Consider the following 19,558-nt stretch of genomic DNA (forward strand, 5'->3'; position numbering starts at 1 on the left):
AACACCCGATTAGCAAAAGAGGAGAACAGACATTCCGTGACACTTTCGTGTCGACAGGACTTAGGTTTGTCATATAATATGAATCGTCAAAGCATCCTAAGACTTTTTGGTGATGTGAAATCATTACAAGAAATTCAGTCACAAGATCTTGATCAAATTGAATTTCCAATCGCAGATGATAACACCATAGTCCTGATATGGTCCCGGTCACTAGTAATCCATAACATAATTTGGGCCGCGCGACAGGACTTATTTAACTTGGGATTTCTACTCACTCGTAACGGAAACAATCAAAAACAAATTAAATCTTGCCTGAAACCAACACCTAGATCTGAATCTTACATCCCAAGAATTCCTGCTGACCCCACGAAAAACATGTATAATGCTCCAAACTATATGACTAGAGTATAACTAGCTAATAATGAAGAGTTTGCAGAGCTAGCAGTTTTGAGCTGGAACACACGGGGGTTTAAGCATCTAATCAACAACAAGGATAGCATATTGGGTGATTATGATCTAATTTTCTTGCAAGAAACATGGCTCTCCATTACACCAACCTGGAATAATTATGATGTGTTGCTTAATCCAGCTATAAAAGCAACCAGAGGCAGACCTATGTCAGGATTGCTTACAGCGTCAAACTCTTTAGCAGACATTCAGCTTTGTTCAACACCTTCATAGAATGCATACATACAATGCTCTTATGTCACTATCAGACTGATTAAGATTGCATGCCTTAATATTTATTGGAATCCTATAGGCATAACATCTGCTCAGTTCTTCAAAAATTTAACATCTGCTTTAGAGAATGCTAGGCTGAAATATGAAACTACTCACGTGATCATTGCTGGTGATCTAAATTTACATCTTGTAAATAAGAAAAAAGTGAAAGATAATGAACGTACATGCATGTGGAACAAATTTATGAAATCTTGGGATTTAATCATGCTAAATGGTACGAGCGTGGCTGACTCGCCTCCTCATGACACTTGGCTTAGGGAAAAACAATCAGCTATCATTGATTACATATTTGTTTCGAGAAGTTTGTTTGCACATTCAAACAACTTTGCAGTCAAAACATCACAATACAGCGATCATCGACCATTAACCTTTAAGATCAACCTACACCTCACTTCAACTGCACCAAGACATTTACTTAAAGGTCAATATGAAATTAATAATTCTTTAAATCGACTGAAATGGTCACATGAACCTTTAATTACATATTATGACCATCTACAATCTTATAAATCATGTGAGTCATCATCTGAACCAAATAAAATATCTCTGTTTAGCCTAATGCAACTATATGCCTCCCAACAAAGCATCAATACCAAAATAAGTAAAATCTCTGATAACATAGTTCGTACTCGGAAAACAGCATACAGATCACAAAAAAGATAAGCCATGAAATTACCAGCTCATGTAAAAATACAAGCCATGAAATCCATCAAAACCAGCTATAAAAATTGGTTAAAAGAATACAAAATTACCAAACATCAGAATGATGGAGAACTCATGCTAACTGAAATTAAAAATAAAAACACGGCACAGCTTTGGCAATTACTAAATTCGGTAACCACCCTGTCCCAACTATCTTCACACATTAATGGTGTTTCAGAATCTGACTGGTGCCTACATTTTAAAAATTTGTATGCTGCGCCAACTGCAAATGAAAATGTGTATATGACCTCCACTCCGTTTTCTCTTGAATTTGACGAGGATGATATTTATCATTTTATCACCAAAGCCAGTATGTCCCGAGCCCCCATGATATGAATATGATCAGCGCCCAGACGGTCTATCTAATGCCATCTTAAAAAAGAACATTGACCTATGGGCGCTGATCATATTCTCTCTTTTTCAACTTATTATCAGTCATCAAAAAATTCCGTCATCATGGACACAATCGATCATCGTTCCCATCTTCAAAAAAGGCAACAGGCAAGACCCGTTGAGTTATCGGCCCATTGCCCTCCTTGATGTCTCTGGGAAAATTTTCTGCAGGCTGATATTGCGAGAACTAAACAACTGGTCACTACAGTTTAAACGAAGAGACCCTTTTCAAACTGGGTTTGTTTCGGGCATGGGCACGGCCATTAATTTAACTATTCTCAATGCCATTAAATGTTCGTATGCCGTGCGGAAGCAACCACTTTATATAGCATTTGTGGACTTTCGCATGGCTTTCGATTCAGTGGACAGAATACTGCTAACTCAGAAATTGGTGCGATATAGCTGTCCGGAAAACTTGATAAAAATTGTGACGCTGTTACATTCTAACACCTCTGTACAAGTTAAACTAAATATGGAGGGCTTACTTTCCAAATCTATTTCGACTGCAAGAGGCCTGAAGCAAGGGTGCATCCTTGCATCCACCTTATTTAATCTTTTTTTACTTGACATGGCTGATGATTTCATGAGAACTCAATCAGATCCTCCGAAGCTGGGTGATCACGTAATTCCCTGGCTTCTATATGCGGACGATTTAATTCTGCTATCTCAAACTCCTTCTGGTCTTCAAAAAATGCTGAATGCTCTTGAGGCTTATGTTGCGAAAAATAACCTCACAATAAATGAGACCAAGACTCAAATTGTCACTCTTGGAAGACACCTAACTCATTCACATAATAATAAGTTCCAGTGGACAATATGTGATAAGAAACTTCAAGTAGTTACTGAGTATAAATACCTGGGCGTAGACTTTAACAATCTAGTATCTGAAAAGACAATCGAGATAAAGCTTCAATCCAAACTAACAGGACTCATTTCCCAAGCAAAAATAATTCATGCTAGATTTGGAAAACTTTCCTGCATACCGGTAATGAGGTTTTATCAGCAGAAAGTATTACCTATAGTTACATATGGCTCAGAATCTTTGTTACCCAGGTCTTCCAACTGCCTAACCAAATTAGAAGCTAAATTCTGGAAAACCATCCTTAATTTACCAAATGGCACCCCTAGTCTGTTGCTTAGGTTTGAACTTGTTATCAATCCAATCATTGGTTACTTGGAAAATGTGTGTTCTGCTAAGAAAATGCATAATGGGTCTATTCAAACAAGATCGTCTAGCCATCTTAGCAAAGTATCTTCTAACATCATCTCATTCTTTTCCATTAAAATGGAGAACCCATGTACTGGATGCCCTTGTGGAGGCAAAAATCTCTATTGATATATTACTCACCAATCCGAACCGGGCAAAAACCAAAATTTTCCAAGCTGATTGGATTATGACCCAAGACAAATGTTCTAAATTAAAAATGTTTAACAGGATGTTATTTGGTCATAAAGAATACCGAAGAATGGCAGACTACTTAGTAAGATGTCCATCCTTGAGCCTGAGACAAAAAATACTATGATTTCGATTAAATTTATGGCCTGTCAATGAAATCTTGCTAAGACGAGGCCTCATAACTAAATTGCTAAGGTATTGTCGATTCTGTTCTAATGGACCGATTCCTGAAACTTTGGAACACATTATTATGCAGTGTGAAGCCTTTGTACCTCAATGTTTAAAAATAGCCGAATGCTTAGCCTGGAATCTTGCTGATCACACGCTGAATGAAATATGGCATGAAATCTTTAGCTCCAGAAAGATTTCAGTTAGAATCGCGACAATGCGATTGCTTGATTTGGCTTTTCCGTTTGTGGTAAAGATTGCAAATAACAACCATAGAATCAAATAAGGTGATTCCCTAGTAACTGAGAAGTTCCTTCTTTATATACTTACGTCACATCTCAACATGTAAAACTATGTAAAAAGTGTCATATGTCATGTATGCACAAGTGTTTTATTACATTTGTTGTCATGGATTTTAACTTATGAACTATCACATATTAGATGATCCTATGATGAAATATGGTGTGAAATTTGAAATGTTGTAACTTAATACTGATTTTATTTGTTCATCTGTAAAAAGTGAAAAAAAAATTGTAAAGTTGTACTAACAACTAAATCAAATTAAATAAATAAAAAAAAAAATAAGGGGCTAATTCTGAACTCTGGGGAAAAGTAGTGTGGAAAGCAGACCTTCTCCTCTCCCAGTTGTCAGCAGCACCACAATTCTTACGTGGGTGGAAGAATGGAGGGGAGCTGGTATGCTTTCCAGCTGCAAAGGTTAATCAAATCTATTGGTGTGAGGGCAGCGTGTGTACCAGTGCACTGAGAGCATTTCTAAAGTCTGCCGCTTTTCTGATTTTCAAAAGTGTTGTTGAGACTTTAGTAAATCAGAAAAGTGGTACTGCCATTTGAGAAATGGCTAGCTTATACAGGAAAAACGTGTGGAGTAGCTGTTAACGACAACTCGCCTCACTAACTCATTTTCTTAAAACACAAAACTACGTCTATGCAACGAAAATCCCCTCAAAGAATCTGCCCCGGATTCATGATGGTCACTAGGCCATTGTCGAGGGGCATGCAAATGTTGAGGCTTTCAAGGCAGTATGGCACATTCTGTCTTTCACAGAATGTAGTGGTTTCAGGAAAAGTGTTTTTCCTGAAAAGGACCACCATTTTCTAATTTTACATGGGCCTCTGAATCCAGCCCTAACGGGCTAATTTTCAAGGACCCGAACGTGCAAAACTGAGACATAAACGCAAGGTATAAGCCATTTATTACTCACTTTCAGGAACATTTTCAATGTATTTCAAGACGGAGAAGGGGGAGGAAGAGGATACATTTCTGTTGTGTATTCCGTCTCCACTTTTAAATACTAAAATGTTTAACAAATGTATTTTCACGCTAGCATTAAACTAATCGATTCCTATGAAATCCACCTGAATTTAACAGCAGATGGATTCCATTGGCGTGCATTGTAAATATTATTTGCACAGCGTTATTTTCATGCAGCATTTACATTTTGTAAAAACAGACTAAAATGAAAGAACATGGGCGACTTTGCCTGTATTTATTCTTTCATTTTCAATTCTATTTTATAAAAGTTGTAAATTGCATGCAGGTGACCCAACAGCACGTAGGTGCTGACATTGTGGTCTCTTTCATGGAATTACCACTTTCAACAGTGACCTAACTAGTGCTACCCCATTAGGTGATTGGACACATTAAAATGAAATGACCTTCGACCATGGAGGGATGAGCAGTGTGTGGGTTCTAAATTCTCCAATTGTTATGAAAGCTGTTACTGCTTCAGGAACAGGGTTCCCAAAAACGGTGAATGATAATGAGGTGTTATTCCTATAGCGTTGTTGCCAAAGTGCTTTACATAGAACATATTTACATACGATAGCACACAACCGAAGTTGGCACTTATTTATCAACCTCGGAAGGATGAAAGTTTGAGTTGGTCTTGCGGGATTCAAACATGCAGCCTGCAAATCACACACAGATCGCAGCAGCGAGCGCTCAACCCGCTGAGCTGTCTTACCGGAATGAAGCATCATTATCCGTCAACATTAAGATTGAAAAACAGGACAGCTTATATATTTTTACATTTCCATTAAAAATTCCAAATGACAAGCTGGTGTCTTAAAAATTCAAGCAAATGCATAATTATAAAAAGTTAGAAGCAGCCTGCCCATAATTCATTACACTGGGCCTCATTACGAAGTCGGCGGTAACCCGCTGATTCTAACGGCTGATTGCCGCTGACCTCGTAACACCATTTCCACCACCTGATATCCCGGTGCCACTGGGATATTAAAAGTCCCAGCCACCTGGGATGTCAGGCGGCAGGAACTGTTAAGTCCCAATTCCCCTGGGAATGGGGACACAGAAGCACAGCACTGTTGCTAACCGTGCCGGTGCTTCCGTGGAAACCATTCCTGCAGCAGCCGGTGCTCCCGGCATGTCAGACATGCCAGAAGCACCGGCTCCTGCAGGCATTCTTGTAGTCTGGCAGTCCGGAAAGAGTGCCAGTACGTTGCTACCGGCACCCTTATTTCCAGACGCCAGACGTGTAATGAGGCCCACTGTGTCTTCATTGCCTAATACAAATTCATATTTCCTCCATTTGTCTTTTAACATATTGTAATGTAAAGTGGTCTTCTGTAGCGCACCTCTGCCATTCTGGCAACCTCTTTACCTGTGGCTCTGCAAGAAAGGAGGACAGGTTAGTGGTACAGTGGGCGAGGCAGATGAAGCCTTTGGTGTTGCTGACTGCTGGCCAGTAGTAGGCAAATCCAGAGTCCCAGTGTGATTCTATGTGGCTTGAGGCAGTGCCACTTGGGTTTGATATCTACCCAGAGGGGAGAGCGCAAGACCAATTAAAAAACAGCACTGCAAGACAGGGTTAGCCGCTTATGTGCAGTGTGTGTGTAATAAAGCTAACGACGTGAGTTGTGACGCTGCTTTGTCAAAGTTAATGTGGTAGGAATACTAGGAAAAATCGCTGGTAGTGCTAGGGTTTTCGGTGTGTGGTGTAAGGTGGTAAGTGATGGAGGGATGAGTTGGTCAATTGAGGATAGGAGGGAGGCTTGGTTTATGTGAGGACAACAGCCTTTAGAGTTTAAAGGGATGGTCTAGTAAAAATTTTTATTTCAAAAATAGATAGGCCACAAAAAAAAATACTAGCATCCTCCGTTTTAAAACTTCCTATGTAAAATTTTGAGCTATTCAAGCTCAAAATTCGAAAAAGCAAGCACAGGGGCACAGCCATTTTGTGAAATGGAGGCCCTCCTGTGCTGGCTTTTGCTTTTGCGGCACTAATGAAGGAAAAGCCAGCCAGCTGTAGTAAACAAAGGCTACCGCTAGGTGGCTTTCCCTTCATTAGTGCCGGGACTCGGAGGACGCGGACTGGAGACCAGAGCAGGAAAGCTGCAGCTGAATCTCGGTAAGTGCTATTTATTTTTTTTACAAAAAATAAGCACCAGGAGGAGCCCGGAAAACTTAGAAATAAAACCGCAGCTTTAAAAACGTTGTATTTATGTTTGCGGTCGCTTTTGAAGCGACCGCAAACATAAATACAACGTTATTGTGTTGGAAAACGCTGCGGTTTTAAAACCGCAGCGTTTTCCAACACAACCGCGTTGTGTCTGCCTGAATCTGCTTTACCATTTGGGGCTCTCGGGCTCCCCATGGGGAGCCCGAGAGCCCCAAATTCTGCCTGAATCTGCTTTACCATTTGGGGCTCTCCCCCAAATGGAAAAGCAGATTCAGGCAGACACAACGCGGCATTGCGGAAAACAACCGCGTTGTCTGCCTGAATCTGCTTTCCGATTTGGGGCTCTCGGGCTCCCCACGGGGAGCCCGAGAGCCCCAAATGGGAAATCACCTGCAGGTAGAAACACTACGCGGCATGTAAACACAACCGCGTGTGTTTCTGCCTGCTTTGGCTTTCACTTTGGGTCTCCGGTGCACCCAAAGTGATAGCCACAGCAGGCAGAAACACACGCGGTTGTGTTGGAAAACACTGCGGTTTCAAAACCGCAGCGTTTTCCAACACAATAACGTTGTATTTATGTTTGCGGTCGCTTCAAAAGCGACCGCAAACATAAATACAACGTTTTTAAAGCTGCGGTTTTATTTCTAAGTTTTCCGGGCTCCTCCAGCCCGGAAAACTTAGAAAAAAAACTGCAGCTAGTGCTTATTTTTTGTAAAAAAAATAAATGGCACTTACCAAGATTCAGCTGCAGCTTTCCTGCTCTGGACTCCGGTCCACGTCCTCCGAGTCCCGGCACTAATGAAGGGAAAGCCACCCAGCGGTAGCCTTTGTTTACTACAGCTGGCTGGCTTTTCCTTCATTAGTGCCGCAAAAGCCAGCACAGGAGGGCCTCCATTTCACAAAATGGCTGCGCCCCTGTGCTTGCTTTTTCGAATTTTGAGCTTGAATAGATCAAAATTTTACATAGGAAGTTTTAAAACAGAGGATGCTAGTATTTTTTTTTATGTGGCCTATCTATTTTTGAAATAAACATTTTTACTAGACCATCCCTTTAATGCTAGACTGAACCGTTATAGTTTGTCTATTGTTGACCTGGCGGTATCAGATTGCATACTTCTTACTGTTCTGTGTTTCATTTTATAAGAAGATACTGACCCGAAGTCTTATCTTGCAAGCTCCCTGACCCAGGTGTTGGGCTGTGGCTTGATGGATGAGAGTAAGCCAAAAGGGTTCTGTCTCTGCTTTGTCCTGGCTTGAAAAGCTGGTCTTCTGGTGGTTCTTGCTGCGGATAATCTTTTTGGCTGCATGTCTTTGTCCAAAAGATGGTGCCATCTCCAACTTCCCATATGCGGTTATTAATGTTGTGGCCAATGATGAATCCACAAGTATCATTTTCATGTGGTTCTGAATGATCTGATGAAAACCTAGTTAATGTTTACTTTTATGTATGTCGAAAACATTCCTTTATACCCTCCCTCAAAATACCTTTTCAGTATGCGCCTCTTGATTAGCTGTTGAGCCCTCAGCCACAGGGTCAGTGACATCTTTGTCTTGTGATTCATCCTCATTTTCACTGATTGAGTCATGGGATGACTTTTCAGATAAATCCTGTTATAGGCAAAGTAAAAACAAGCAAAAATATAATTACAGACCATCAAGTTCATCCGACTGGATTATAAAAGCATACATTGATCTTACTTTCTGTTAGGCCCACAGTCTATGATATATAACAAAAGATTTAATTTCTGCAGTGAAGATGTGCTTATCTAAAAAAAACGCGGATTATTTACCAATTCTTAATTAAATGGCAACAATTTGATTATTACTTTAACCAAAATGATTCAACTTAAAAAACTCATCCGTATATTCTTCTGCTCAATAAAAAGCAGACCTTCGTGAACATATTAAGTGTGCACATCCTAAGAAAACTAAATATTTAGGGTGCTTGGAATTTGAAGAAACTCATTGTGCCAGTCACTGGTCAGAGCTACTGGTCAGAGCTATTGGTGCCTCCATCTATTAAAAGGAAACTGTCACTTATAGAGCTATTTGCATGAAGAGTTTGTTCACAAACAGAAAGCAACATTGTTTTTGTATCTGTTGTGCCCAAGCATACTAGTGGGTTTTCCCTATTATCAGGGGCTGGGGAAATACAAAAATATTTTGAAAATGAAAACCTAAACATGCCACCACAGGGCGCGTGTGAGGTCCTTGCATGCACAGATGATGTCCCTGATGTCAGATGCGTTATTTTTATGGTCAAAATGACGGCAAAACACTCGGACGCCATAAACAACCGAGAAGAGAGTAGTTTTACCTGTAACTCCATTTCTCCAGCAAAGATAACTTTCATGGATTCACATGCTGTGAATATTCCCAACCCTCAGGCTGGGAAACCCCGGTAACTTTAACTTAGTAATTTTCCTATGGAAAAAACGGTTTACAGTGATAATTTCGACAACAAAAATGTCGAAAGTCAAAATATCGAAAAAAAAATGTCGAAAAAAAATGTCGACTTTTTTTTTCAATGCATTTTTTTTTTAAATGGGGGGGGTTCCCCCAACCCCCTTTTTTTAATTTTTTTTTTAATTTTTCCCTTTTTTTAACTCCCGAACCCCTAAAATAAATATATAATTAAAAAAAACGAAAGTCGACATTTTTTTTTCGACATTTTTTTGTCGACCTTTTTGTCTGTCGACATTTTTTTTTCGAAATTATGACCACCCACCGGAAAAAACGTTTGACACCCTGAGTGTCCCATTAATGTCGTTGTGGGTGCTTTTGCCAGCACCAATGGGACATCGGGTGTATAGCTATGCCCCAGCAGCTTCCCCTGAGATTTGAACCATTCCAGCTGGAGGCTTTCCTATAACTGATGTTTGCCTGAGAGGGGGAAGTCGGAGGTTGCATTGAAAGATACCAACGCTGGGGAAATGGAGTTACAGATGAACTACTTCCTTCTCCAGCATTAGATCGTTCATGGAGTCACATGCTGTGAATAGATTGTGTAGCCGTATACATGCTTGGAGGTGTAAACCAGGCAAACACAAGTTAAATATTATGAAGATGTGTACATTAAAGCAAAATCGTACATATGTAAAGTAGAGAACAGGAACAACTCAAACTGCGGGGCTTACCTTACTGAAACACTCATTGAAGGACTGCCTGTCACATCTGCACATCCTCAGCGTGCTGCTGGTGTAAGCAGTAGTGCCTGGTGAAAGTGTGGGGCACCGCCCATGTTGCCGCTTGGTAAATGTCTCTAATGGGTACCCCAGACCAGAGAGCGGCCGAGGCAGCTATGGCTCTCGTGTAGTGTGCTCTGGGGGTTGATTGTAACGGCCTGTTGGACTTTGCGTGGCAGAAGGATATTGTAGATGCAACCCATCTTGAAATGCCCTGTTTCGATATGGATCTTTGTTGGATGGCCCAAAGGCTACGAAGAGTTGCTTAGAGGATCTAAACGATTTTGTGCGATCCAAGTAATATTTCAATGCTCTTTTGACATCCAGAGAGTGCAGTGTCTTAACTGCTGGAGAAGAGGCATTTGGGGAAACATTTTAGACTGGTGGCAGCATTTTTATGAAATTCAGATTGGTACTTTAGGAATGAAAAGCGGGTTCCTGGAGCGGACCACCTTTGTCTTCCATGAACCGAAGATGGGGAGAATCAATAACCAAGGCTTGGAGCTCTGAAACCCGTCTAAAAGACGTAATGGCCACCAAAAAAGCCACCTTCCAAGATAGAAACTTGATGTGGGTTGTTGACATGGGTTCGAATGGAGGTTTCATAAGTCCTGCCAAGACCAGGTTTAGGCTTCATACAGGTGGAATCCTTTTCTTCAGTGGAAAGGTATGAAAAAGGCCTTTCAAGAAATGTTTAATGAGCCTGTCACTGTAGAGCAGAGATGATGTTCTTTTGCATGTAAATCTGGAGATCGCCGATAAGTGCACTTTGATGGAAGAGACTGCCAGACCTTCTGTAGCTAATTTCAGCAGATAAGGAAGGAGCTGGCTGCAGATCAGGCTGCTGGGCTCACCATGCACAGAATCTTTTCCACTTTCAGATATAGGAGATGTTGGTGGATGGGGCTATTGCTGTAACTAGGATGTGACGGCACTCCTGAGGGATATTCAGATTTCTGAATTCGGAGTGGTCCGGAGCCATGCCGTCAACTTGAGAGAGCCTTGGTTGTGATGAAATATCATCCCGTTGTTCTGGGATAGAAGATTTGCCTGGGACCCTAGGTAAATCGGATTGTCCACTGGCAACTGAAGCAGGTCGGAGAACCAGGTCTGCCTGGGCCAGTACGGGGTGTATCAAGATTATCCTTCAAGAAGCCTGCAAATCATTCATATGGTTTACCTTATGAAAGGAAAGGCAGGAAACGTGTAAGCTAACACCCTGTTCCAAGGGAAGGCAAATGTGTCCCCTTGAGAGTCTGGATGCGGAATCATGCTGGGGAATTTGTGCCATTGTTTGTTGTCGAGACTGGCAAAGAGGTCCAGAGGCGGTGCCCCCACCTTGAGAACATTTTGGTTATCTGGCTGCTGTGCAGTTGCCACTCGTGTGTCTGCGAGGAGTCCCTGCTGAGGGTATCTGCTTGCTTGTTCTGCATCCCTGGTAAGTGGAAGATCTGAATCAGAATATTGTGCCGGATGGTTGAATGCTAGGTGGTTTGTGCTTCCTGGGATAAGGCGTTTGAACGCATCCCACCTTGCTTCCGCAGGTAAAACATTGTGGTTGTGTTGTCGGTGAGGACATGTACCACCGTGTTCTCGATTAGGGGGAGAAAGAATTTGATATCCCGGTGTACTGCTCCCAACTCTAGTACATTGATGTGTATTAAGGTCTCTTCGGGTGACCAGAGGCCTTTGACCTGGTGCTGGTCTAAATGAGCACTCCATCGCACTAGGGAGGCATCGGTCACAATGGTGAGTTGGAAATTCGGCTGAACCAGTGGCATTCATTTCCTGATGTTGAAGGGGTGTGTCCACCACTTCAGAGCGTCTGACAGAGACTGGGAGATGTTTACCTTATCTGACCAGGAACCCTGGATTTGGGACCATCTGGTTGCGAGGAATTATTGCGCTGGCCGCATGTGAAGGCGACAGTGGGAAATCAGCGGAATGCAAGAGGACATGGTTCCCAGAAGAGCCATGTATGAGCAGACTGTGACTATCTTGTTTGGTGTAAATGAGCCCACTAGACATAGCAATCTTGTGACTCTTTCCGCAGAAGGTTTGACCAGATTGTGGCTTGTAAGGAATTGTGCCCCCAGGAAAACCAGGATCTTTGAGGGAACTGTACAGGATTTCGTATAGTTGATGGTAAAGCCCAATTCTTGGAGCAGCATCTGTTTTGTTGAGACGATAAAGCCTGTTGGTATGTCGATCCTCAAATTAACCAATCGTGCAAGTATGGGTAAACGTGGTGGCCTTGCTTGCGAGGAAGGTTGCTACTGGCGCCAGGCACTTTGTGAATGTCCTGGGTGCTGATTTTGGGCCGAATGGTAGAACCCGAAATTGATAATGGCTTTTGCCTACTAGGTATTTCGCCTAGGTAATTCCGGTGCCTTGGGTGTATTGGCACATGGAAGTAGGCGTCCTTGAGGTCTAGAGCCATGAGGAACTTGTGCAGCTGCACCGCTCTTATTACCTCTAGCAGCGTTACCAATTTGAATTTTTGTTTTTTGTTCAGTAGCCTTGGGGCCAAAATCGGGCGCCACTTGCCATCTGTTTTTTTTCACAAAGTACCTTGAATACACTCCCCTTTCTCTTGCTGAGAGAGGCATCTTTTAGCTGGCTTTTTCTAAGCATGTGAACTATCTGGTGCGGTAAAATGTGATGGTGTGAGTGAGATACCTTTATTGGGGGATTGGAAACTATGGGCGCTTGAACTCCAACAAGTGGCCATACTGGATTGCATTTAGCACCCATCGGTCGGTAGTTATAGATTGTCACTCATTGAGCTAGAACGTCACATTTCCTCCTACTTGACTGACCTTGCGGCAGTCATTGTTGTCTTACTCTGACTTCTCTGGGAGGTGGAAGATCTGTGCTTTCTTTGCCCGTGGTAATCTCTATTGCACTGGGAGGATTGGTAACTGCGCCTGTAGCCCTGAGAATAATATCTGTCTACTGTAGCCCTTGCTGTCTCTAGAGCCTGAGAATCTTAGGTTACCCAAGACTCCTCGAAAGGAGCAAAAGGATCTCCTGGTTTGCAGAGCAGTGAGAGATTTAACCGTGTATGAGTCTGCCTTCATGGCCTTAAGGGCTTTGTCTATGTTGTCGCTGAATATATTTTCACCTTTGCACGGCATATCAATAACTTTGTTCTGCACATCCTTGAAAAATTCTGTGCAGCGTAGCCACGCCTGGTGCCTAAGGACTACCCTAATGCCGATCTGTTTAATGCAGGTTTCGGCCAGGTCTGCATCTATATTGATGCTGTGATTTGACACCTCTCCTCCTTCTCGCACCAACAGCATAGCCTCCTTTCCTTGTTCTGGCACGTTTTCCAATAGAGGGGCCAAACGGTGCCACATTTCATGATCGTATCGTGCAACAATAGCCAGGGAATTGGCTGCTTTTACCATTGTCACTCCAATGGTGAGAACCTTCTTACCAAAGGCATTAATTTTTCTATTGTCATTGTCCGGAGGAGTGGCACACCTATGCTGTTTGGGCATTACAGCTTGCTGCAGCTGAGACCACTGATTCTGGGGTTGGTTGTGAAGTAAGGCATTTTGGAGTGTAATCTGGAACCTTAAACTTCTTTTCCAACCTTCCTTTCACCACGGCTTCGTAAAGGGATGTTTCATGGTATGGAGGCCCTCCTGCCGCAAGTCATCCAGAATAGGAATGGAAAAAACTGCCTTTCATCTTTTTCCCATATGGTCAAAGAGGAAACGATCTTTCTCTTCATCCGGAATAAGGCCAAACTCTTGGCCTGCTTTCCCCATCTTGGAGTTGAGTGCTCCGATATCAACCGGGGGTGAAGGTTGAGCCGGGATCCCTGGTGTGTCTTGGTTTGGATCTGTGTCCCATGTGTCAGCTCTCCTTAGAGATGAGGAGGCGGTGGAAGTCATATCTCTTGGATCAGTGTCCTTGTCTGTGTTGACCAATTCACCCTTTCACCCTCTTGTTCCCTCCTTCGTGGACTAAATGTATGTGGGGGTGGTGGAGGAGGATGTCTAGGAGGATTTTGCCTCCTAGGCCGTGCGCCCTGGTCTCGAACAGGGTAAGGTGCATCCCGCTGTTGAGGGATAACCTGTGGGCCTCCATAAGGATGGATTGTTGGAGTTTGAGGAGTCTGGTGTCAAGCTGACCTAGTAGAAATTGTAGTGTGGAAAGGACCTGCATGGATAGCGGAGATTGAGGATTTATGAGGGAATATTGCGTTTGCATACCTCCTAGTCCTGCCGATGTAGATGGTTGAGAAGGTGCCTGAGAACTTAGACATGTCAACCACTGTAAATGGCCCATGAATGGGAGCCTCGGAAGTTCCTTCCTCAGGATCTGATTCACAAACCCCTTGGCATTCACATGGAGGAGGCTCGAAGTCCCACGTGATCTCATGCTGCAGAATATCTTCTAGCATAACAACTGGGTTTTCAATTGGGGACATTTCCAGGGAAGCCTGGTCACGCTGTATTGTAGTCCCAGATGGGGGTTTTTAATATACCTTTAGGGGACTACACATTGGCTTCCAATTCTGAAAACTCCAACCTGGTGGATGATGGACGCGTCGGCTTCTCAGCGAATGATTTTTTTTTTTTTTTCTTTGTCAAAGGGGTGGTCGTCGGTGAGGTAGTCGCCGTCAAGGTGGTCATCGACTGGAGATGAGCCTTATACCCTGACAAAAAAGATGTTGTCGTCGTGGTCGATACCATTGTAGATTTGGTCGTTGAGTGATGTCTTGAAGATGACACGTGATTGGAGGAAGATCTGCATGATTCTGACGACGAGTAGTGTTTTTTTGCTGCTCATCAACGTAGATTTTTTCACTGACGAGGTTGAGAAGGATGTCCTAGCCAGGCTGGTTTTAGGTTTATCTGTCGACGAAGGAGATTTCCGGGTTGAGTCTGCATATTTTGAGGATGGGTGCAAGCCCTTCTCTTGGCTTGTCCGACGGTGACTTTGATGAAGTACCCTTAGAAAGGTGCTTAAACCCTGCGTGGGACTTTTCACCACTAGACATGAGCGTTTGGCCTTGGCAGGGCCCGAAGACAATTTAGCCTCATCTGTCCTCTGCTTTTTAGCCACCGGTTCCTCAGACCTGGACCTCTGTCGTGACGGTGACCTCTTATCAGAGAGAGTGGTTGCTCTCCCACTCTGACGAGCCAACCTCTGACGCCGGATAGGTCCCTTCATTGAGCCAACAGATAAGGCATTGATTTCTGTCTGTCTTCTGAGAGGACCCTTGGTAGATGTTGCATCCGTCAGCTGAATGGTTCGGGTAAAGACAGTAAAGGCACTCCAAGTGCCTGGCTCCCTCAGAAGCCGCAGGCCTCACATGGCCTAAACAAGGACTTTTTCGGTCCTTAAGTTTCCATGGTGGAGCTGGAAACCGAAGTATTTTCGCCATCGGAAGACCCGAAATACGAAATTTGAAGAAAGATTTTCTTGAAGAAATGTCAATTTTCTCACACGGGAGAAAAGTGAGGGATGCCAACAGCTTGGAAGATGATTGAAATCTGAGGGGAAGCTGCTGGTCAGAGGTATACACTCGACGTCTCATTGATGCTGCCTAAATCCCCCACAACGACATTGATGGGACACTCCATAGGAAAATTACTAAATTAAGGTACGGGGTGTTCCCAGTCTGGCGACAGGGAATATTCACAGCATGTGAATCCATGAAAGATCTAATGCTGGAGAAAAACTTATTTCCTTCCTCAAGTAAGGTGAGGAATTCTTCTTGGGTTACTTCACAGAATAGGGTCTAACATATTTACTGCCAGAACATTATTGACCTGTACCTCACACAATGTATATTTATGTGTTTAGGTTTAGGACAGTACGATAATTTCCTATAGAAACACCCAATAAGGGAAACCAGGATCGCCAACCAGCTAAAAAATAAATGACTCAAAATATAACTGAAAAACGAACACCCTGGAAAGAAGGTGAGATTCTCTTCCTTTTTTAAAATTTATTTGATTTAATTGCACTGCAATTTTTACAAAAAGAAAAGAAAATCCCATTTCAAACTTCATCACTTCACAATACTATTTCACTTCAACCAAGTTCTTGTTATAATTCCTTCCCGTATTTTCACTCCCCTCAAAAAAAGGAAGGAGAGAGAAAGTTCCATATAAAGGGAAAGTTTGAGCCATCTAAAGCTTGCAAGTCCCAAGCTACCCAAGCCTCACGATCTGGACCTCTCGATGCTTCCATTCTCTGATCTTACAGACTGTTAGATCAGGGCTCAACTTAGCCTCGTTTCTCCACCCATATTAAGTTCCAGGTGTAAAAACCTTCTGTATAAAAGATACAGCAGCAACAACCCAAGATGTTTTATCGCGTTGATCAAGGCCGCCCATCGGCACTCATCGCCCATTGTTCTGAACTTTCTCATGAGCAGTTAAGAAGATCACACTCTGTGGTCAAATCAGTGCAAACCATCATCACGTGCTTGATTGTTTCCACTTCACCGGAGTTCATGCAGAATCTACAACCCTTAGATGGGCTCAAGCCCCGAATATCCTTGATCTCGTTTGTTAGAATCATGCTGATTTAGCTTCCTGGTGTTAGATGGCAGATCACCAAAAGCTTGTAGGCCCCTGGTTTCTCCTCAGTGATCCAGTCGAGCTCCATGAGTTTCCTTTTGACTCTCATAGGGTTGGTCATCAGGACCTCCATGTTGCAGCCAATCTCTTCCAGTTTTTCCCTGTTATTTTTGGCCCACTTTGTTAGCAAAGCGGAGGATCCTTTCGTCATTTCTCGGTTTAACTTCAAGATCACCTTGCTAAATAGAGCCAGCCCTTTCCATTCTACTGTAGCGTAGAGTGACAGAAGGCCTAATCCTCTTCGGACTATAGAGACTGGTGTTGTATTTGGCAAATTTAAGATTCTTTTCCACACAATGCCTTCATGTTTTTGCCATAACCTCTTCGGAATGTCAGGAGCTGCCTACACACTGTATGTTGGTGCGGGCACCACCTTGCCTTTGTAGAATTTGATGGCTGCCATAAGCGAGAATCAACCATATTTTTTGTCCATGAGTTTTGCCTGGGTTGCCAGCGTTTTTGCTTTTAATAATAGAGCTTATTGTAAGGTGGTCTCCACTTTGCTGTTATTTATGATTACTCCCAGGTATTTGAATGTTTCAAACTTTTCTATTGTTTGCCCCCAAGGTCCATGTAAAGGGCTCTTTCTTCAGGTTCCTTGTTGGAAAGGCAATTTTTGTTTTTTCTTGATTTATCTCCAACCGATTCAGGTTTACGTACCTCTGTAAACTATCCAGCTGCCATTGCAGACCTATTTTGGTTTGAACAATCAGTATGAGATCGTCTGCATTTTTTTTTTTAAAGGTCAGTTTGGTTTACAAATCGAAAGCCCTTATCCCATCTGATTTCACACAGTAAAAAACAAAAAAACACTGTTCCCATTTCCAAAGAGGTCCGACTAGAGTAATCAAATCACAGGATAACAAGGCCTCGGGTAAGTTTTGCTTCCTACCAGGGTCCTTAATACATTTCCATTAAGTTTTCTCACCCCATTCTTGATGGTCGGAATAGTCTGTAAATTTGAGATCTACTTACTCCTTTGCTGTTTTTCCAGCCTGCAGTAAGGCCTCAAGAATCTTGAGGATCACTATTGTCAGTTTTACAAGGGCTATGTTGATGGCAATTTTCTCGCCTTCGATCAGAATTCGCCACCAGTCGTCAACGCTTCTGAAGGTGTATTCTCAGGTTGGACCCTAGACAGTGCTCACGTTCTTTCCTCAGGCTGTGACAACTTAAAGTCAAGTGTTTCAGAAACTCTGTTGCGTCTGGATCTTCGCATATTCTACAACTAGAATCCCCAATTTGCGTGTTTCTTTGCTATATAATAGACTTGTGACTTTCTCATCTCCGATGGTAGATGGAAAAGATCTCAACTGAGGTTCAAATCGCTGGATGTCTGAGATAAAGAAGATGTAAATTGCAGGGGCCAAAGGGCACCCCTGCTTTACTCCTCAAAGTTGGGATTGATTGATATTTTCTATCGTGCTCGTACACAAGTGTTTCAGAGCACGACAAGGAAAGGGAGGGGAACAGGGGAGAACAAAACAGTGATCTTACTAGGCCCAGTGACATTGAGAATGCGCAAGTGATTGCTGAAGAAAATAAGCCTGCTCAATTTAATCAGACTCTTATCTTGGTGTCTATGTGGAGGGCAATCAGAGGCTCCATTATATCTTCAGGACAGTTCCTTTCCTCTAGTTTTGCCCACAGCAAATTATGATCCACCCGATCAAAGGACTGAACAAGGTCCACAAATGCAATAAAGATCTTTCCTTTGCCTTGATGGGATTTGTCTTTCAAGATGTTAAGTAGGATATTTGCTGCAGTTCCTACCGATTTTACAAATCCCGTTCGGAGTGGATCAATTGAATCAGACACCTTGATCCATTCAAGGAACTTCTCCAGTAAGAAGGACTCAAAAATCTTGCCTATCACGTCCAATAACGCGATAGGCCTGTAATTTCTAGGGTCGTCCTTGGCCCCTTTTTTAAGGATAGGGACTATTGTCTCAGATTTCCATTACTCTGGTATAGCCCTTTGTTGGGAGACATTCGTAAATACTGCATGTATGAAGACTGACCATTCTTCAGGGTTTTCTCTCAGCATTATGTTAGTGGGTCTGTCCGGACCAGGTGCTTTTGATGGATTTAACTTGAGGATCTTTTGCAGAATGTCTTCCATGTCATATTGGAATGCCCAGGCCTTCTCCTTGTACGGCGTTGTAACATTTTGGGCTATGAATGTTAGGCCCTGATAAAGGTCTGAGTAATGAGCATTCCAAACTTGTTCACTCACGTAATTTTGTTGGATATCCTGTAACGCTCACCTGATTCCCGTAGAGGCGCCGGTCTTGACTGGGCGTATACCGTATCTTCAAAGGTGATGTGTAACACACGGCTGGCTCTTTGGGCTGGACCTCTGTGCACTGTATTTCTGACTCGAAGGGTAAGATGTCTGCAGATAGAAAATATGGGATTAAGGAACTGGGTTATTGAATGTCTCTCTCTCTCTTCTTCCCTTTCTCTTCTCCTGTAGAACCCCAAAGGTTAACGCTCTCACCTTAGGTAAGTGAACGCCGTGCTCTCCATCTGCCTCGGGGCAGGGTGCTGTAACCAGTTTCTTCACTGGATAAGGGGAGCAGGCCTCTTGACTTCAGAGGACTGCTGTCCGTCGTTTACTGCACGAACGGTAAGTTTCGAGTAATTCTAATGTCTTTAAAGTCTTTAGTAATGATGTTTCTTGTTTTGCAGGGTTCCGGCGATGGCGGATGACGGGCTGAAGTGAGTTGAAGATGGAGCCCGTGTGATGAATAGAAGCGCCTGGAAGCACGTAAGTAAGCGCTTGTTGCCTGCTTCACGATGCGCTCTAACTGCCTTTTTATTTTGCAGGTACAAGTTCGGAGCGGCTGCAGGGTGCCGGAATACCCACTGGGTTAGATGTGGAAAGGAGTAATGGCACGTGAGTATTAAAGTTCCCCAATGTCTT

General features: G+C 43.0%; 1 protein-coding gene across 1 annotated transcript in view; it reads right to left on the bottom strand.

The window, feature by feature from the left end:
* The window catches only part of LOC138513680 (V-type proton ATPase 116 kDa subunit a 4-like), a 4,716,919-nt gene that overhangs the window by 1,285,380 nt on the left and 3,411,981 nt on the right, over window positions 1–19,558 (bottom strand). Inside the window, exon 22 of the mRNA XM_069628745.1 lies at window positions 8,326–8,448. Within this exon, the coding sequence (XP_069484846.1) occupies window positions 8,326–8,448 (123 nt within the window). The remainder of the gene's footprint in view (window positions 1–8,325; window positions 8,449–19,558) is intronic.

The sequence above is a fragment of the Ambystoma mexicanum genome, chromosome 12 (genome assembly GCF_040938575.1).
Source record: "Ambystoma mexicanum isolate Mex_15411 chromosome 12, UKY_AmexF1_1, whole genome shotgun sequence".
Classification (NCBI taxonomy): Eukaryota; Metazoa; Chordata; class Amphibia; order Caudata; family Ambystomatidae; genus Ambystoma; species Ambystoma mexicanum.